Source organism: Ochotona curzoniae, unplaced genomic scaffold, assembly GCF_017591425.1.
Source record: "Ochotona curzoniae isolate NIBS_2020 unplaced genomic scaffold, NIBS_Ocur_1.0 contig_523, whole genome shotgun sequence".
NCBI lineage: Eukaryota > Metazoa > Chordata > Mammalia > Lagomorpha > Ochotonidae > Ochotona > Ochotona curzoniae.
The window spans coordinates 384,709-401,503 of record NW_024466459.1 but is presented as its reverse complement, the minus strand read 5'-3'; the positions used below and the strand labels follow the sequence as shown (position 1 = coordinate 401,503).

General features: G+C 43.0%; 1 protein-coding gene across 4 annotated transcripts in view; it reads right to left on the bottom strand.

Moving 5' to 3' along the window:
• TLK2 (tousled like kinase 2) overlaps positions 1 to 16,795 on the bottom strand; it is a 108,730-nt gene that overhangs the window by 20,333 nt on the left and 71,602 nt on the right. For all 4 annotated transcript variants that reach the window (XM_040989460.1, XM_040989461.1, XM_040989459.1 and 1 more), the window contains 4 exons: positions 12,239 to 12,391; positions 10,565 to 10,631; positions 9,521 to 9,618; positions 7,685 to 7,766 (listed from right to left, as the gene is read on the bottom strand). In XM_040989460.1, coding sequence (XP_040845394.1) covers positions 7,685 to 7,766; positions 9,521 to 9,618; positions 10,565 to 10,631; positions 12,239 to 12,391 — 400 coding nt within the window. The remainder of the gene's footprint in view (positions 1 to 7,684; positions 7,767 to 9,520; positions 9,619 to 10,564; positions 10,632 to 12,238; positions 12,392 to 16,795) is intronic.

Below are 16,795 nucleotides of genomic sequence, written 5' to 3'. Positions count from 1 at the left end.
TGCCTTGGGTTCTCTGGTTCTCTAGCTGATAAAGGTACTTCAAAACTCTTACACTTTTGAGATCCCAGTGACATTCAGGGCCTGCTCGCTAGAGAAAATAGCCTCTCAGAATATTTCTCTTTAGTACAACTGTTTAGAAAAATAAACTGAAATTTGGTATGCAGTGTTTATTAAAAATCAAAACAGAAACAAAAGGAAAACAATGAGACCCATCTTGAGCTGCACTCTTACAGAGGTCCAGCGGAACGCAGCCTCAGCCCGAGCACGGCTGAAGTCGGTCCCACCGGGCCTCACCAGCACTGTCTCAAGGGACAGAAACCCTGCTGCTGCCGAATCCCACATCAGCCAGGCAGTGCCAACTCCTGCCGTGATGAGCTTCTGAGGAAGTATAAATTACAATACCATAAAATAACAGACTAGGACAGTCTCGTTGACGAATCCTTAGCATGACATTTTACTCAGCTTTTCAAGAACAGAAAAGCTAAACAGGTAAAATTTCAACACTGTTTCCACCCAAATGCCAGTTTCCATGTATGCACAAAGAGGTAAGAATGAGAAGTAGAGAGTACATAGCCCAGAAACTGTTAGGATCACTGCTGTACAGACTCCACAAACGCAAGTTTCTCCAGGAGAGCACAGCATCTTGGGGAAGGCTGCTTATAAACCAGAAAAGCTTTCATTTACACTCACATGAAACCAGTGTTTCAAAACACAAAACCCACTTAATTTAGACAGAGTATTTTATTTCAGAGAAACAAAAATTTTAGAACTCATTTTTCTTACACAGTCTAAAGTCTAACATAAGCAAGTAAACCACCAGTTTTACTGCAGAAAACCATTTCAAACAATTAAAAACTAGGTTAAATAGCACCTTATGATTTGTTAGAGAACTAAGCTACAGCAAATGGTCTTTTTCTCCAACCACCATATTATGTTTCTGTGAGGCAGCGCTGACTGGAGAGGAGCTACGGAGAGTGGAGAACAACAAAAGAGTAACTACATTAAATGTACACATCATTCTTAGCAGTACCTAGATTTCAGCAACATTACAATGCCGAAAGAAAAATGTTAGGAAAAATCAGGATGAGAACATCATGCCAAGTCCCTGAGATGTACTAAAGATAAAATTTGATTTCTTACTTAACAAAGACTTATTTACTTATTTTATTTAAGACAGAGCAACAGAGATGAAGGCAAAAGATAAGCAGGAGAGGGAGAGAAGGAGGCAGGGAGGGAAGGAGGGAGAAGGGAAAGAGGAGGACAGAGAGAGGAAGAAAGGAGGGGGCAGGGGAGGGGATGAAAGGAGAGAATGGAAAGACAGAATTCCAAATGGTTCTATCAGCCAGGAATGCCATCTGGGTCCCCCACATGTGTGGCAAGAGCCCAAATACTTGGGTCATCCTCTGCTACTGTCCCAGGCACATTATCAGGGAGCTGGATCTCAGAGCAGGAAAGCAGTCAAAAGTAGTGGCTCAAGCTGATGCACACGTTGGCCACTTGTGCAGAAAAATGTGAAACTCACGTATACTTTTTAAAGATTTTTTTACTCTTATTGTAAAGGCAGATTTACAGAGAGGAGAATCGGAGAGAAACATCTTCTGTTCACCTGTTCACTCCCCAAGTGGCTGCATTGGCCAGAGCTGAGCCAATCCAAAGCCAGGAGCCAGGAGGCATCTCCAGTTCTCCCATGCAAGTGTAGGGTCCCAAGGCTTTGGGCCGTCCATCTCTACTTACTGCTTTCCCAGGCCACAAGCAGGGAGTTGGATGGGAAGTGGGGCAGGCAGTACACGAACCAGCAACCATAAAGGATCCTGGCCTATGCAAGGTGAGGATTTAGCTACTAGCCCTCTACACTGGAATTCAAGTATACTTTTTTTTTTTTTAAAGATTTTATTTATTATTTTTTTTATTTTTATTGGAAAGGCAGATATACAGAGAGGAGAGACAGAGGAAGATCCTCCATCTGAACTGATGATTCACTCCCCAAGTGAACCAATGGCCGATGCTATGCCGATCAGAAGCCAGGAGCCTCTTCCGGGTCTTGCACGCAGGTGCAGGGTCCCAAAGCTTTGGGCCGTCCTCAACTGCTTTCCCGGGCCACAGGCAGGGAGCCGGATGGGAAGCGGGGCTGCTGGGATTAGAACCGGCGCCCATATGGGATCCCGGGAGTGCAAGGCGAGGACCTTAACCACTGCGCCACCGCGCTGAGCCCCAAGTATACTTTTTTATATCCATACTTCTCACATTGCATATATTTCAAAATATTTCTGCATCAAAATAATCTTATTTTTAAATTCCATTTTCCACAACCTTTCTTTTCATTTGTTTGAAGAAAAAAAGATTTATTTAGTTTTACTTGCAAGGCAGAGTTAATACAAAGAGGAGAGACAGAAAGATATTTTTCATTCCTTTGTTCACGTTCCAGAAAGGCCACCAACAACTGGATTGGGCCTGTTTGAAGCCAGAAGCTTGGATCTTCCAGGTCTCTCACATTGTGCAGGGGCCAATGGACCTTGGGCACCTCTGCTGTTTTCCCAGGCTGTTAGTAGAGAGCTGGACTAGAAATGGAGCAGCCAGGACTCAAACTGGTGCCTATACGGAATGCTGGCTCCGCAGGCAGAGGCGGCCTCTCCACAAGCTTTTCTTTTTTAAAGACAAAAATACAGATTCTGTGTCATATCTGTGTCTGTATCTACACATGTATTTTCCCATTTGGCAGGACAGGGTCGAGGCAGAAAGTGCTCCTATCTGCTGATTCATCCCTCAAACACACAAGAAGTGAGACTGGGCTGCCACAGGAGGCTGGAACTCAGTGCAGGTCTCCCACCTGGGCAACGGGGATCCAACTACCTGGCGGTCACCTGCTGCTGCCTCTCAGGATCTGCACTTGCAGAAGCAGGAATTGGGAACTGGGAATTGAACCCAGGCGCTCCTATATGGGAAGTATGTGTTTTAACAGGCAGTTTTACCACTAGGGCAAGTGTTTGTTCCTTCACAAACTTTCTGAGGGACTCCTACATTTACAATGACATATTTTCAACCCAAAAAAGAAGGAAAATTCTGTCACATGAGACAACACAGATGACCCTTGAGAACTTATCCTAAGTAAGATTCGATAATCATGATTCACTTCTACAAGAGATCTAAAAGTAGGTAAAATTCATAAAGTAGAAAGTAGATCCCCACCTTTAGGCAACTGTCCAGGCTGCCTTGTACTTAGGGCAAGTATTAAGCTGTTAGGAGAAAAGCAGCCAACAGCTGGTAGCCATTCTGGGCCTGGTTAATGCCAAATTTGTATAAACTATTCCAGGATACCAACAGTCGCCTATTCTATTTATTTTCTTTCAAAGACATGTGGAATGGGCATCAGTTCATATCCCAGCAACCCTTCTTCCCATCTAGCTCTGTTTGTGGCCTGGGAAAGCAGATGAGGACAACCCAAAGCCTTGGGACCCTGCACCTGTGTGGGAGACCCAAAAGAGGCTCTGGGCTCCTGGCTTCAGGTCAGCATAGTTCCAGCCACTGCAGCCACCTGGGGAGTAAACCATCGGACGGAATATCTTCCTTTGTCTCTCCTCCTCTGTATTATTATCTTTCTAACAAAAATAAATCTGTCCTCTATCCCAGGGTACAGAGGTGTCTGGGAGGTTGAGTGTAGCTTCTCCCCTTATCTCTCCCCCTCCCCCAAGATACAGAAAGGAAAGAGAATGTGGAAATAATAATATAACCCATCTTTCTGTAGCCCTTGGCCCTTATTACCCTAATTAACTATGTAAAATGCATCAAAAAATAATTAATTAAGAGTTAAAAAAAAAGTTATGTGGAGATGATGACCCTAGGGGCCCAAGCTGTGAAGTGCCCGGGGAGGGAGGATTTGGGGATGTGTGGCAGTGGGGCCACTGAGGGAATACTTTACAGGTGTTGAGTGACTTCTGGGGCTGTCCATGAACCAGGTCATTGCACTCGTAGGTAAATGAGGGAGCTGAAACTGGGTGATTTAGAGTGAGGACACTGGAGAGAATGTCTCAATCAGACCAATGACCCTTCCCAGGTGGGAGACCAGGGCTGGCCTTGGGGGCATCATCCATAGCTGGTACATACAAAGGCTAGGGCTGGGGGACCTGCCTGGCAGGGTTAGCACAGTACCTGACAGTAAGTGTTGGGACAGGGGTGGAGCACAAAAGGCTGGGCCATGACACCAACCCGCACTTGAGAGACCCATGTGTGGGCTCACCCCTGTGAGTCTGAAGTACCCACTGGCTTGTGTGAGGGCTGAGGGTGGTGATGGCCCAAGCTAGGCACAATCACAGGACTTACCAACACTCAAAGGAACTGGGGTTTAAGCAGGCTTCAATACCTGTAGGTGCTGAGAAGCAGGTCCGGAGGCAGGCTGGGCCACAACATCTGCCAGCACATACAAAAGCCAGGACTGGAAGCAGACTATGTTGGGCAGGGGTCTAGCACCTACTAGAATGAGCAAGATCCAGGTCTGGGAGTGGCCTGGTGGGGAAACTCGGGAAATTTCCCTATTAGTTCATAGTTTCTACTGGTGAGCATGAGAGCTGGGGTTGAGGGTAGGCCAGGCCAAGCAGGGCTACACCACTCAGTGTGTGTGAGCTGGCTGGCTGGGCAGGTCAGGTTGGGCTGAGTTACTTCACCTGTGGGATCACATGAGCGCCAAGGATGGGGGCAAAACAGGCAGGGCTAGACTGCAGTACCCAGTGGTGAAAGTTGGGACTGGGGGTGGGTCAGGTCAGATCAGACCAGAGCATCTGCTGACAAGTGCCAAGATAGGTGGTAGGCCATGCCAGGCTGGGTTGAACCATCACAAGCACATACAAGATCCGGGCTTGGAAAAGGCCTGGTACGGGAACTAAGGGGACTCCTCTGCTAGGCTGTGGTTCCTACTGGTGAGCACAAGAGCCAGAGCTGAGGGCAAACCAGATTGAACCTGGATGCAACACACCTTGCCATGTGTGTGTGGGTTAGTTCAGGGGGTGGACCAGACAGAGCTAGCTCCCAGCACTTGCTGACACTAGTGAGAGCCAGGTCTGGGAGTGGGCCAGTGTTGGGCAGGGCTGTAATACCTGCTCGTGAATGCTGAGGCTGGAGGCAGGTCATGTCAGGATGGATCACCAGCAAACGAGATCTGGGGCTAGGAGATGGAATGATGGGGAACCTAGGGATCTCCTCTGTTAGGCTGCAGCTGGAGAGTGCAACAGCCAAGGCGGATGAGGGGGACAGCCCAGGCGAGGCCGGGCTACAGTGCCTGTCTCCCTGACTAGGCTGCAGTTTCTGTTGGTGTGTGTAAGGGATGGGTTGGCCTAGGCCACAGCACCTGTCAGTTTGAGTGGCAGACAGGATGTGGACAGAACTAACCAGGCAGCTGCATTCACCAGTATGTGTATAAACTGATACAGGAGATGGACTAAACTGGATCCCACGCTAGTTTGCACACAGGAGTCAGGTCTGGGGTCACCCTAGGTAAGTTTTCTTGGGAGTACTCCTCAGCTAGACTGCTAGACTCAAACTCCAGGCACAGGGAGAATCACAAGATACGTGATCTGACCTGATCCTGGAGTGCACGTATTGGGACTGGGCCTCATCAACTGCTGATGCCCATGCAGTGGACAGCATGCCCAGATGCACATGGGGGACACGACAACCAGATTATACAGGCCATCAGAAGAGGTCAAGTGTCATGGCAGAGGATGGAAATCAGAATAAGTTGGACACCTCTCCTGGCCAAACTTTGCAACAAGTGTCCGGTGTGCGGCTGCACTAAGGTGAACTCTGTCAACCAAGACAAAGACTTTTCTCAACCTGAGATTTTTCTCAACCCTGGAGCAACAAACTAACAACATCTCAGAACTATGAAAACCACTCAAGTGAGCATTCTTCCACACCCAGGGGTCTCTAAGATGACATCAAATGACCATCTCCATCCCAACTGCTAATGTGTTTTGGCAGCAAGGAGTTCCCCCGTTCCCCTCCAGATATAGGAGAAAAAGAAAATCAGAAATAAAGGTCCCACTCTCCTTTCTCCAAGCCTTGACTTTCCCAACCTAATCAGTGGCCAAAAGGGCATATATTCTTCTCAACTATGTGAAAATATTAAAAATAAAATAAAATAAAATAATAGATATTTTAAAAGTACAATGGTGATTATAAAGAGCTAGAAGGAAGGGAAGAGGGGGGTTAATTAATGATCTTAGAGTTTCAAAATAAAAAGATTTGGGAGTTCTATATAGAAAAAAAAAAAAAAAACAGTGGGGCGGTGGGGGCTGGAGTTGCATAGTGGATAAAGCTACTACTTGTGACACCAGCTGGCTGCTCCACTTCCCATTAGCTCCCTGGGAAAGTATGGAGGATGGACCAAGTGTCTGTGTCCCTGAGACCCAGAAGAGGGTCCGGTCCTACTTCAGTCTCCCCCAACCCAGACTATTATGGATATATAACATACATTAAAAATCTTATTTCTATTCATTTGAAAGGCAGAAAGACCAAGAGAGAGAGACAACTTCTATATATATGAGTACTCATCCAATGGCCAGAATAGCCAGGGCTGGGCCTGACTAAAGCCAGGAGCCAGAATCTATGCAGGTTTCCTATGTGGGTGTCAGGGACTCAGTACTTGATCCATCATCTGCATTAGCAGGAAGCTGGAGTAGGAAGCAGAGTTGGGACTCACTGCTAGGTACTCAGCTAAGAGATGAGGGTATTTCAAGTGGAATCAAAAGCCTGCTCCTCAACAAGGTTACCTGCATATGAAGGAGGACTGCAAGCAGGCCCATTTATGAGCACAGATAAAACTATGGGTAAAATGCCAGAAAATCAAAACTAACAGTACACTAAAAATCATACTGTGTTTCTGAAAATGGAGAGTGAAAACCACTCTACAACACTGTGAGTAGACTCCATGCCGCTGAACTATAAACTTAAAACAAACAAAAAAAAATTAAAAAGAAAAATTAAGTTAAAGAGATAAATTACACACACAATCACATTAGGAAAGTTGCAAGAAACCATAGCACTGTTTTTTTTTTTTTAAAAAAAACCTTAAACAAGATCCACTATTTTAACTCAAAACATTCTTAATGTGCAGGGAAGAGTCCACACTACATCAACTCTGCATTTTACAGCCAGCTACCAGAAACACACAGAACAATTAAATTCCAGGCAGTGGCTGTACCTGGAATGGGTCTTTAGCTGTCTTTAAAACTGGCTCAATAAATCCTTCATTCCGTCCACGTTAATCTGGAAGCAGAGTGGCCCATACACTGGTGCTCCACCCTGAAGCCCTCTAAGCCAAGATACCCTTTCAGAATGCCAGTGCTGGTATACACCTGAGAACCTTTTAAAAGTAAAAAAGTATATTTTCAACTAAGAAATAACTTTGACCTAATTTGCTTTATGTATATAAAAATGAGAATAAAGGTATCATTTTCCTATTAGCGAATGTAGGTAAGGCAGATACACACACCGCGTTTAAAAAAACAGAAGTGAAATTATCCTAACTCTGTCAGTCAGATAGCTCATCACTTGAATTTACTGGAAGCATATTCCCAGAGACAGAGACTTCTTCAAAAATGTAAATGTCAAACAGGTAACAACTCAGCTTCCACCACGCTTATGTCCTCCAAGTTGGTTGTAGGCAATAATTTAACCAGTTCTTCATCCTTACCTTGTAAACTTCACTGAAACCTCCTCTCCCCAAAAGGTGTAACAACAAATATCTGTCGTTTAGCGTTGGATGATCTTTAAATCTGTGGAAATAGGGAATATGTGAGATTCTGAGATCAAGGTCTATGGTTTTCCATATTCATATAATCCAAAGAACTAAAAACATGATTCTATACATGAACATAGCTACTGCTGGTTTAAAAATCAACACCAACATTAAGAATCCCGAGCATAAAAGCTGGACAGTCCAAAGCAGGCAGCCTAACTCCAACCAGCAGCCAAGGCTGAGGTCAGAAGGATGACTGCAGCAGCCCTGCTGAGATCCACGTCCCTGCCTGACTGCCCCCATTCTGCCCTTCTGGGATGTGATGGCGTGGAGGTTAAGCAGGGAGAATTTGATTAAATAACATTTTCAAACTGCTTTTTGGCTGTTCCAAATAATTAACGAGGCATATGCTCTCACCATCTCAAAACTACATACAATAAAATTCCAAGATACTTTACACTGCCTTTAAAAACATTTGATTATAAAGCAAGTCACATGACTTACGTGCATTCACTTTCTCTCTCTCTCTCTCTCTCTCTCTCTCTTTTTAAGATTTTATTTTTACTGGAAAGGCAGATTTACAGAGAGGAGGGGAGACAGAGAGGAAGGAAGATCTTCTATCCATTGATTCACTCCTCAAGTGACCACAATGGCCGGAGCTGAGCTGATCCGAAGTCAGGAGCCTCTTCCAGGTCTCCCACACAGGTGCAGGGTCCCAAGCCTTTGGGCCGTCCTCAACTGTTTTACCAGGCCACAAGCAGGAAGCTGGATGGGAAACGGGGCTGCCGGGATTAGAACCGGTGCCCATATGGGTTCCTGGCACTTGAAGACCTTGGCCACTAAGCTACTATGCCGGGGCCCACTTTTCTCTTTTTAAAGCTAAAAGTCTGTTAAATCTGCACTCTGCATTCTAACAGATCCTTACAAATATAAATTTTCAAATATTTTTACCTAGTTACTGATTTTAAGCCTAATAAAAAATGCCAAAATCACTTTAAGAAGGCAACATATCTGTGGGGAGAGATGCCATTACCACATGGTAGTTTGGCCATATTGGTTGAGTTAACTGAATTTCTACGCTAGTTTACTGAGTTATCATGAGGATTCAAGGAGAAGATGTAAGGGCAGTTGGTACCATGCTCCATACACATAATTCTCAGTAAATGGTAACCTACTGCTGCCTGCCCCTTTACAAAAGGAATGGTCCATGGCTCACAAAGGCACAGCAAAAACCAAATGTGGGAAAGAACAGACTACTGATCAAAGCTCTTCCCCACCGATAACTTATTCTTCCTATATTCAATGCCTTAAGTGATTTAAAACAGAAGTGAATGTTCATGTAAAATAAGTGTGCTGAATTTAATAGTCTCACTTAAAGTCTTCACACCCATTCTGAAACTTACTGTCATATTTTTCCCACAATACCACACTGTGGGTCCATGCTCCCCTTTCTTAAGGCTTTGTAGGTAAGTCTGAATAGATGGTTATTTCAATCATTTAGGACTGCAAAAACTATACTGCTTTAGGAACCTTACTCCTGTAAAGATCACACATATATATGAAATCATATATATATTTTACATATATTATACATATATATACACACATACACTTAGCATTTAAGGCAAAGAATGTAAAAATTCCATTCACAAAACTGTATTTTACTATATAAATATACTATAGAATCATTCACCAAGCTTCTACTGAGCAAAAACATCATTCTAGACCTTTCAAATAAATGTCAGCAATTGTTCAGCAATCTCCAACCCAACATACCCCCAAGTTGCTTACTGTGAATTATCTTCATTATGTATCCTTTTTAATTCCCTGATATGTAGATTTCTAACCCTTTCTAGCCGTTCCAGCTCTGCCTGGATCTCGGCTTCCTCCTAAAATGAAAAGGAACAAAAGAGACTGAAGAACTTTACTTTTTCAGAGTCTCATTCAAAAACAACAGGTAGTTTTCAAAGGAAGATACTTTGAGACACTTTTTGAGAACTACTATTTTATCACAAAAATAAGCCATTAGAAAATAATAAATTCAAACCACAGAAAGTGCAATGGGAGAAGTGAAAATCCACCCCTGCCCCCCCTTTCAGTGTCCGTCGCCTGGAAGGAACCACTGGTAAGTCTGCATACACGTACAGAAATGTTTAGTGTACATACGCAGAGGCATGCAAAGACCTCTCACAAAACTCAGGTTCTCCCTTCTCTAACTATGAATCATACTGGTGTTTGAAGTCCTACTGATTAATAAGATGGTAGTTTAATTACATGCTTTTGGCCACTATCAACATGAACACCATCTACGAATAATGTATGGGGTTGATGAACGTTAAGAGTTGAGCAATCTGTACCTAAGACATCTCAGTGAATATCATCAGTAACAAACTGTGTTAAATGCCTTGTGTAATAATACAGTTGTGTAAGATCTCTTCTTTTCAAGCAGGATATAGGAGATACCATGAGATGTACAACATCCCAAGAGTCCTAGCATCAACTTCAGAACCATCTGCTCTTGTTGTATTAATTTTCATTGCAAAGATAACCAAACAGGAAGCCTTATGATGTATACAGATTTATCTACTATTTGATCTTTAGGGGCAAAGCTGTCTCTCCCCTCTAAGTTTATGTGTAACAGTTACAGAGAGAAATCCTCCATTCACTGGTTTTCTCTCCAGATGCCTGCAATGTCCAGGGCTACCATTATATCACAAGATGCCACAATGACAATAGCATACTCAAGGCTTTTGTAGCTTATGTAAAATTACTACATTTGCCCCAAAGACCAAATAGTTTTCACCAAATAAAAACCAGAAATCACATTTCACTTACCTTTTTAAGATGCCCTAATCTGAGTTTGAATATTTCTTCCTGTTCATGGTATTCTGCTAATGTTAATCTGGAAAACAATGGTGCAAACTTCAGAAAAATTATCTGAACTCATAATGTGCCTATTTAGCAAGAAATGTGCAAGTATAATAATTCCATGGTTAAAAATGAGTAAAGGAGATGCTGTCTTGCAAAATTCTGATGAGATACAATGTGAAGGATATACTCCAAAGCCAAAAATCTTACTTGTAAACTATGAAAACAGACATATTCCTACATTATTTATGAAATGACTTTCGACCCATATAGTACTCAGATAAAAACCCATTAGGAAAAATAGCCCCAACTGTTTTTTTTCTAGAAATATTTTTAGGAGCCAGGCAATAAGCCAATGGACTTGATTATTGTGAATGACCCTCAGACTTCGATACAACAGTATAAAACAGAAAGATACAGTAGAAAAATCAGTCTATGCTTTGGAGCCCAAGGACACCTGGGTTGCCCGCCAGGTAGACCCAAACAAATCATTTCAACCTCTTATCTTAATTTCCTGAAAAGGGAGCAAGTGATAAGACTATTACATGAGAATGTAAGAATTTAAACCAATTCTCAAAGCACTGACTGCATTGGCAATCACTGAACATAGAAAAGGTGCATTTCTGGGATGCTGTGGACTTCAAATCATGATGTCCTATTCTATCAGAATATCTGAAGTGGATTATGAGTTAATATATGTTGTGAACTAATGTATGAAAACAATAAAAGACAAAAAAATGTATCAGTCAGTAGGCTTTAGGTAGCATGTCTTTACTTGCGGCTACCTTTGCACAGTAACTTATTTTCAAAGAAGGAATGAAGAAGGCAGAGGTCTGTGCCTAGGATTTCCTACCTCTCCTACACATGGTAGCTCGGTAGCAACTGATAACTACCAGAAGAAGACTGTGCTGCAATCTACGATTCTAGTGTTTTCCTTGGGTCCCAAAGTGGTAAAACATTTATGGTGAGGTGAAAATTCAGCTTATTGGAAAAGCATCCTTTTCCTAAAATAGCAGGTGCTTTCTCATGCCTTATTCTCTCAAGCTTTTTACTATTAAAAATTAGTTCTTCGACCAATACAGAGCATCCTTCAGTCTCAAAGAGTAGCCAAACTTCATGAAATGATAGCAATATTCCATAACCTAGAATAACATATCAGAGTACCTCACAAAATTCATGCAAAATGGAAGTACAAGATATGTTGGTCGTAAAAATTTTGAAACCCATACATCTTTTTATAACAGATTTTTCATGAGGTTTTAAGAAATTCTTTGTTTACAAGGATTTAAATATGTTTTGAACACATATTTGCCTTAATTCAATTTTTCCTGAATTTTAAAAAGTACCTTAAGTAAGCAATATCATTTGAATACACTGACATCTGTATTTGTTATGAATGACTAAAAGTCATAATGTCAAATGAAGTGACATTATTTCTCCTTATTTAAAAACCCTAAATGTAGAGAACTGAGAAAATCAGTTAAAGTGGCTCTCTCATAGGTTGAACAAACTCATCAACTGAACTGAAACACAGCTTAAACTCTAGGACTGCTGCAATCTTGGGCTCCAGGGGAACTCAGCAGAACATCTGAGTTTTGGGGGAATGTGTGCCGTCTCTGTTCACATCAACAAAGAACATACGTTTCATTTTCAGCTCCGTTGGTCTTGCTTTTCCTCTGTTTCTGTTCAGTGGTTGCTGGAGGGGCCTGACCCATAGCAGGAGGTTTCCGTTTTGCTAACATTTTCCGCTGTCTTTCTATCTCTTCTCTCTGTGAATTTATCCTTTCTTGTTGCCTAGAAACATGAAAGTATTGTACAGAGAAACGTCAAATCTAAAGAACGACAGAACAAACACAGATAACTTGTTACTTACATATTCTCGGAAAGTTAGTGGGGAAAAGTCTTTAAGTCAAGTAGAGATCTGATTTTACTTCAAGTCGGAACAGCCAAAGAACTGATGATGGAGTTTTCTGGAAGGGGTCTAATTATGGTGATAACTAGTGGGAAAACAGGCACGGAGTAACAATAAATTTCTACTATAGCCTTATTTTCTTATTCAGGAGGAATAAGTTTTTAAAACTTTTTTTTTTAAAGATTTACCCATTTTCATTTGAAAGGCAGATTTTACAGAAAAATGTCTTCCACCCACTGATTCACTTCCCAAATGGCTGCAACAGCCAAAGCTGAGATGATCTAAAGCCAAGAGCCTCCCCTGGTCTCCCAAGTCTGTGCGGAGCCCGTGGCCTTGGGCCTTCCTCTCCTGCCCTCCCAGGCCACAAAGCAGGGCACTGGGTCAGAAGTGCAGGGGCCAGGACACGGACTGCCACACATACGGGATGTCGGCAGCAGAAGGTGAGGGAGGTTAGCTTGTGGCACTACTGCGTCAGCATTCAACAAAAGCCACTTACCTAGCTGAAAGGCAGAGTTACACACAGACAGGGAGAGACTGATCTTCCAACTCCTTGGACGGCCGCATTGGCCAGCATGAGGCCCAGTGACAGCTGGGAGTCAGAAACTCCACCAGGGCTCCCACACAGCGGCGGGAGCCAAGGACGTGGGCATTCTCCCAGGGCCTTCCCTGGCACACTAACAGGGAGCCAGATTGGAACTGGAGCAGCTGGGAATCAAATGGGATACCAGCATCACAGGTGGCAACTTAACTCGCTGCATCACAATGCTGGCTCCAGAAACAATTCTCTGATTCTTTTTCAACAGCTAAGAAAACAATAGTGTAATACAAATCCATTAAAAATAAAAGTCTGTGTTTAAGTTTTTAAAAGGGGCATAAAAATGAATATAAAAATGACATATATTTCATCAGTTCTAGGCTCCTGGTTGTTTTGGCTTTCTGGGGAGTAAATCATCAGTTGGAAGACGTCTTTCTCTTCTCTATCTCTCTTTTTCTTTCATTCTGCCTTCCAAATAAGTAATTTTTTAAGAAAAGAAATACATTCAGAGAAAAGAGTATGAGGTTACAAGCAATAATTTAGGAAATGGTACATAAAAAGAATGAATAAAAATTATCATTTTGGGAATCTCTAGACATCTACATCTGCAACAAGTTACATTCTAAGCACTAAGCTGCACTGATGTAACATTCCAAAAAGCTTTCAAGGTGGGATTACAGTGGTCCACAAGCTGCTTGGGACACCACATCCCATGAGTAGACCTGGGCTTGGGTCCCCAACTAGCTGTCACTCCAGCTTCCTGTTAGTGCCAATCCTGTGAGCCAACCTACAATGGTGCAAGTAAATACATGGTCCCTGTAACCCAGCTCTGCTTGGACTATTTCATTTTCTTTCTCTCTGTCTCTTAAATAAATACATAATTATACCTTTTAAAAGTTTTAGATTGTGGACCCAGAGAGGTAGCCTAGCAGCTGAAGTCCTTGCATTTAAAATGCAAGGATCCCATATGGGCACCAGTGATAACCTTGGGAGTCCCGCTTCCCATCCAGCTCCCTGCATGTGGTCTGGGAAAGCAGTCAAGGACAGCCCAAAGCCTTGGGACCCTGCACCCACGTGGGAGACCTGGAAGAGGCTTTTGGCTCCTGGCTTCAGATTGGCTAAGCTCTGGCATTTGTGGCAACTTGGGGAGTGAATCAATGAATGGAAGATCTTCCTCTCTGTCTCTTCTCCTTTCCGTATATCTGAGTTTGCAATAAACAAATAAAAAGACAGAATCCTGGAGCTGGCATCATGGTGTATCAGGATAAGCCTCTAACTGAGGTTCCGGCACCGAATGGGAGCTCAGTTCGAGTCCTGGCTGCTATATTTCTGATCCCGCACCCTAATAATGTGCCTGGAAGAGCAGCAGAAGACGATGGCCGAGGCCTTGGAACACGTACACGTGGGAGACCGGGAGAAGCTCCAGGCTCCTGGCTTTAGACCAGCCCCATTGCAGCTTCTAAAGAGTGAAGCAGTAGATGGAAGATCTCTGTTTCTAATTCTCCTTCTCTGTAACTGTCATTCCAATAAAAATAAATCTTTTTTTCACATTTATTTTTTTATTGGAAAGGCAGATTAACAGAAAGAAGGAAGACAGAGAGAAATATCATCCATCCACTGATTCACTCCCCAAGTGGCCGCAAAGGCCAGAGTTAAGCTGATACGAAGCTAGGAGCAGATCCAAAGCTGGGTCTTTCATGGATATGAAAGGTCCCAAAGCTCTGGGCTGTCCTCTACTGCTTTCCCAGACCACAAGCAGGGAGCTGGAACAGAAATGGAGCCATCAGGATATGAACCAGCACCCAGATGGGATCTTGGAAGATGCAAAGTGAGGATTTAGCCACCAGGCTATCATACAGAGCCCAAATAAATAAATCTTAAAAACAAACAAATAAAAAACAAACCAACACACATAGAATCTATACATAAAAATACATTCTTCCTTCCAGATATTCAATGACAGTAAGGTAACCAGAATTCTCTGGATATAATCGTACAAATATATAATTTAAGCTATATACCAGAGGGCATAGTACAAAACCACAATAATTTATCTTTGAAAATTACATGTACTGGCCCCAGCACAGTACCCTTGCCTTGTATGCACCAGAATCCCATATGGGCGCTGGTTCTAATCCGGGCAGCCTCACTTCCCATCCAGCTCCCTGCTTATGGCCTGGAAAAGCAGTTGAGGATGGCCCAAAGCCTTGGGCACCTGTGTGGAAGACCCAGAAGAGGTTCTGGGTTCCTGGCCCTCAGATTGGCTCAGCTCCGGCCATTGAGGCCTCGTGGGGAGTGAATCATTGGATAGAAGATCTTCTTCTCTGTATATCTGACTTTCCAATGAAAAATAAAATAAATCTTAAAAAAAAATTACACATACTTTGTGAGACTGTGACTTTAGCAACCACTTTCATCATTTTCAAGAGAATTCATATATATCATCTCTTCAGACTAACAAAGGAGACCCATGTCATTCATATATATATATATACATATATATATATATATATATATATAAACAGCCACCACATACAAAAAATGTGAGGACAAGACACATAGGTTACAAAGCACACCTGGGGACATCTCAGATGCATATGGTGACAACAGAGCTTGCTTGGACATGGGAGCTGACGAACCAACGGTCAGTGGTATGCTCATTACGATTCCCATATCAGTGCTTGGTGCTCTTGAGACTGCTTACCTGTTTACACAGGGGAGTGCGTCTGGCAGTGGTACTTTCAGGTTTACTCTTTGAGCACAAAGTCTCGATTACAGCAATAAACTAACTTCTAGACTAGGGAGCATGTCTTAGTATCCTTCACACACACCAGCACACAATGGTGTGTTGCAGAGTTGATCCTTACACATTCCTTGTGCAGTACCAATTTTACAGAGTGCTTGCCCATGAAAAGAGACTATTTCTTCCATTTTCTATTGAAGCATTGCTGACTCAATAAACTGTTAATTACATTTAAGGAGCCGTTCCCTAGGAGAGAGAAGGTCTTCAGTGCCACTGCAGGGTGAACTGGGTCTACTCTAAGGTGGAGTGAAGTCCTGATTCCCAACACCTGAGCACAGGATCGAACTCGGAAATGGAGTCACTGACTAGAAAGAGCTCACTGGAGTAGAATAGTACCTTAATCCCATGTGACTGAAGCTACGAGGCAGACACACACTATGAGGACACCAGGTGAAGACAGAAGCCCAGATTAGAGTGCTGCTGTCAGAAGCCGAGGAACCATAGATCCACCAGGAGCCTGGGAGTGGCAAAGAACGATTCTCCCTAGAAACTTCAGAAAACATGGTCCCACCATGCCTTGATTTTGAACATCTGGCCTCATGAACTGTGACAGAAGAAACCTCTGCTGCTTTAAACCATGTAATTCATGTTATTTTCCTACAACAAACTTAGAAATGAAAATACATTCAACAATAAAGTGGTATTATAAACTCCAACCATGCTAGAAGATGTATTAGAAAAATAAATGTACACAATGCCAGACATAACCAGCAGTAAAATGCTACGTGATGTTCAAATGGCACATGAATATACTACACGTAAGAAATTCTCAAATGGCTCAGCTAGTCCTCCACCTGCAACGCCAGTGTCCCACACAGGCACGGTTCTAGTCTAGACTGTTCCACCTTTGATCCAACTCCCTGCGGATGGCCTGAGAAAGCAGTGCAGGATTTCTAACGTCCTTCGATCTCCGCGCCATCTGGGAGACCTGGAGAAGTTCCCAGCTCC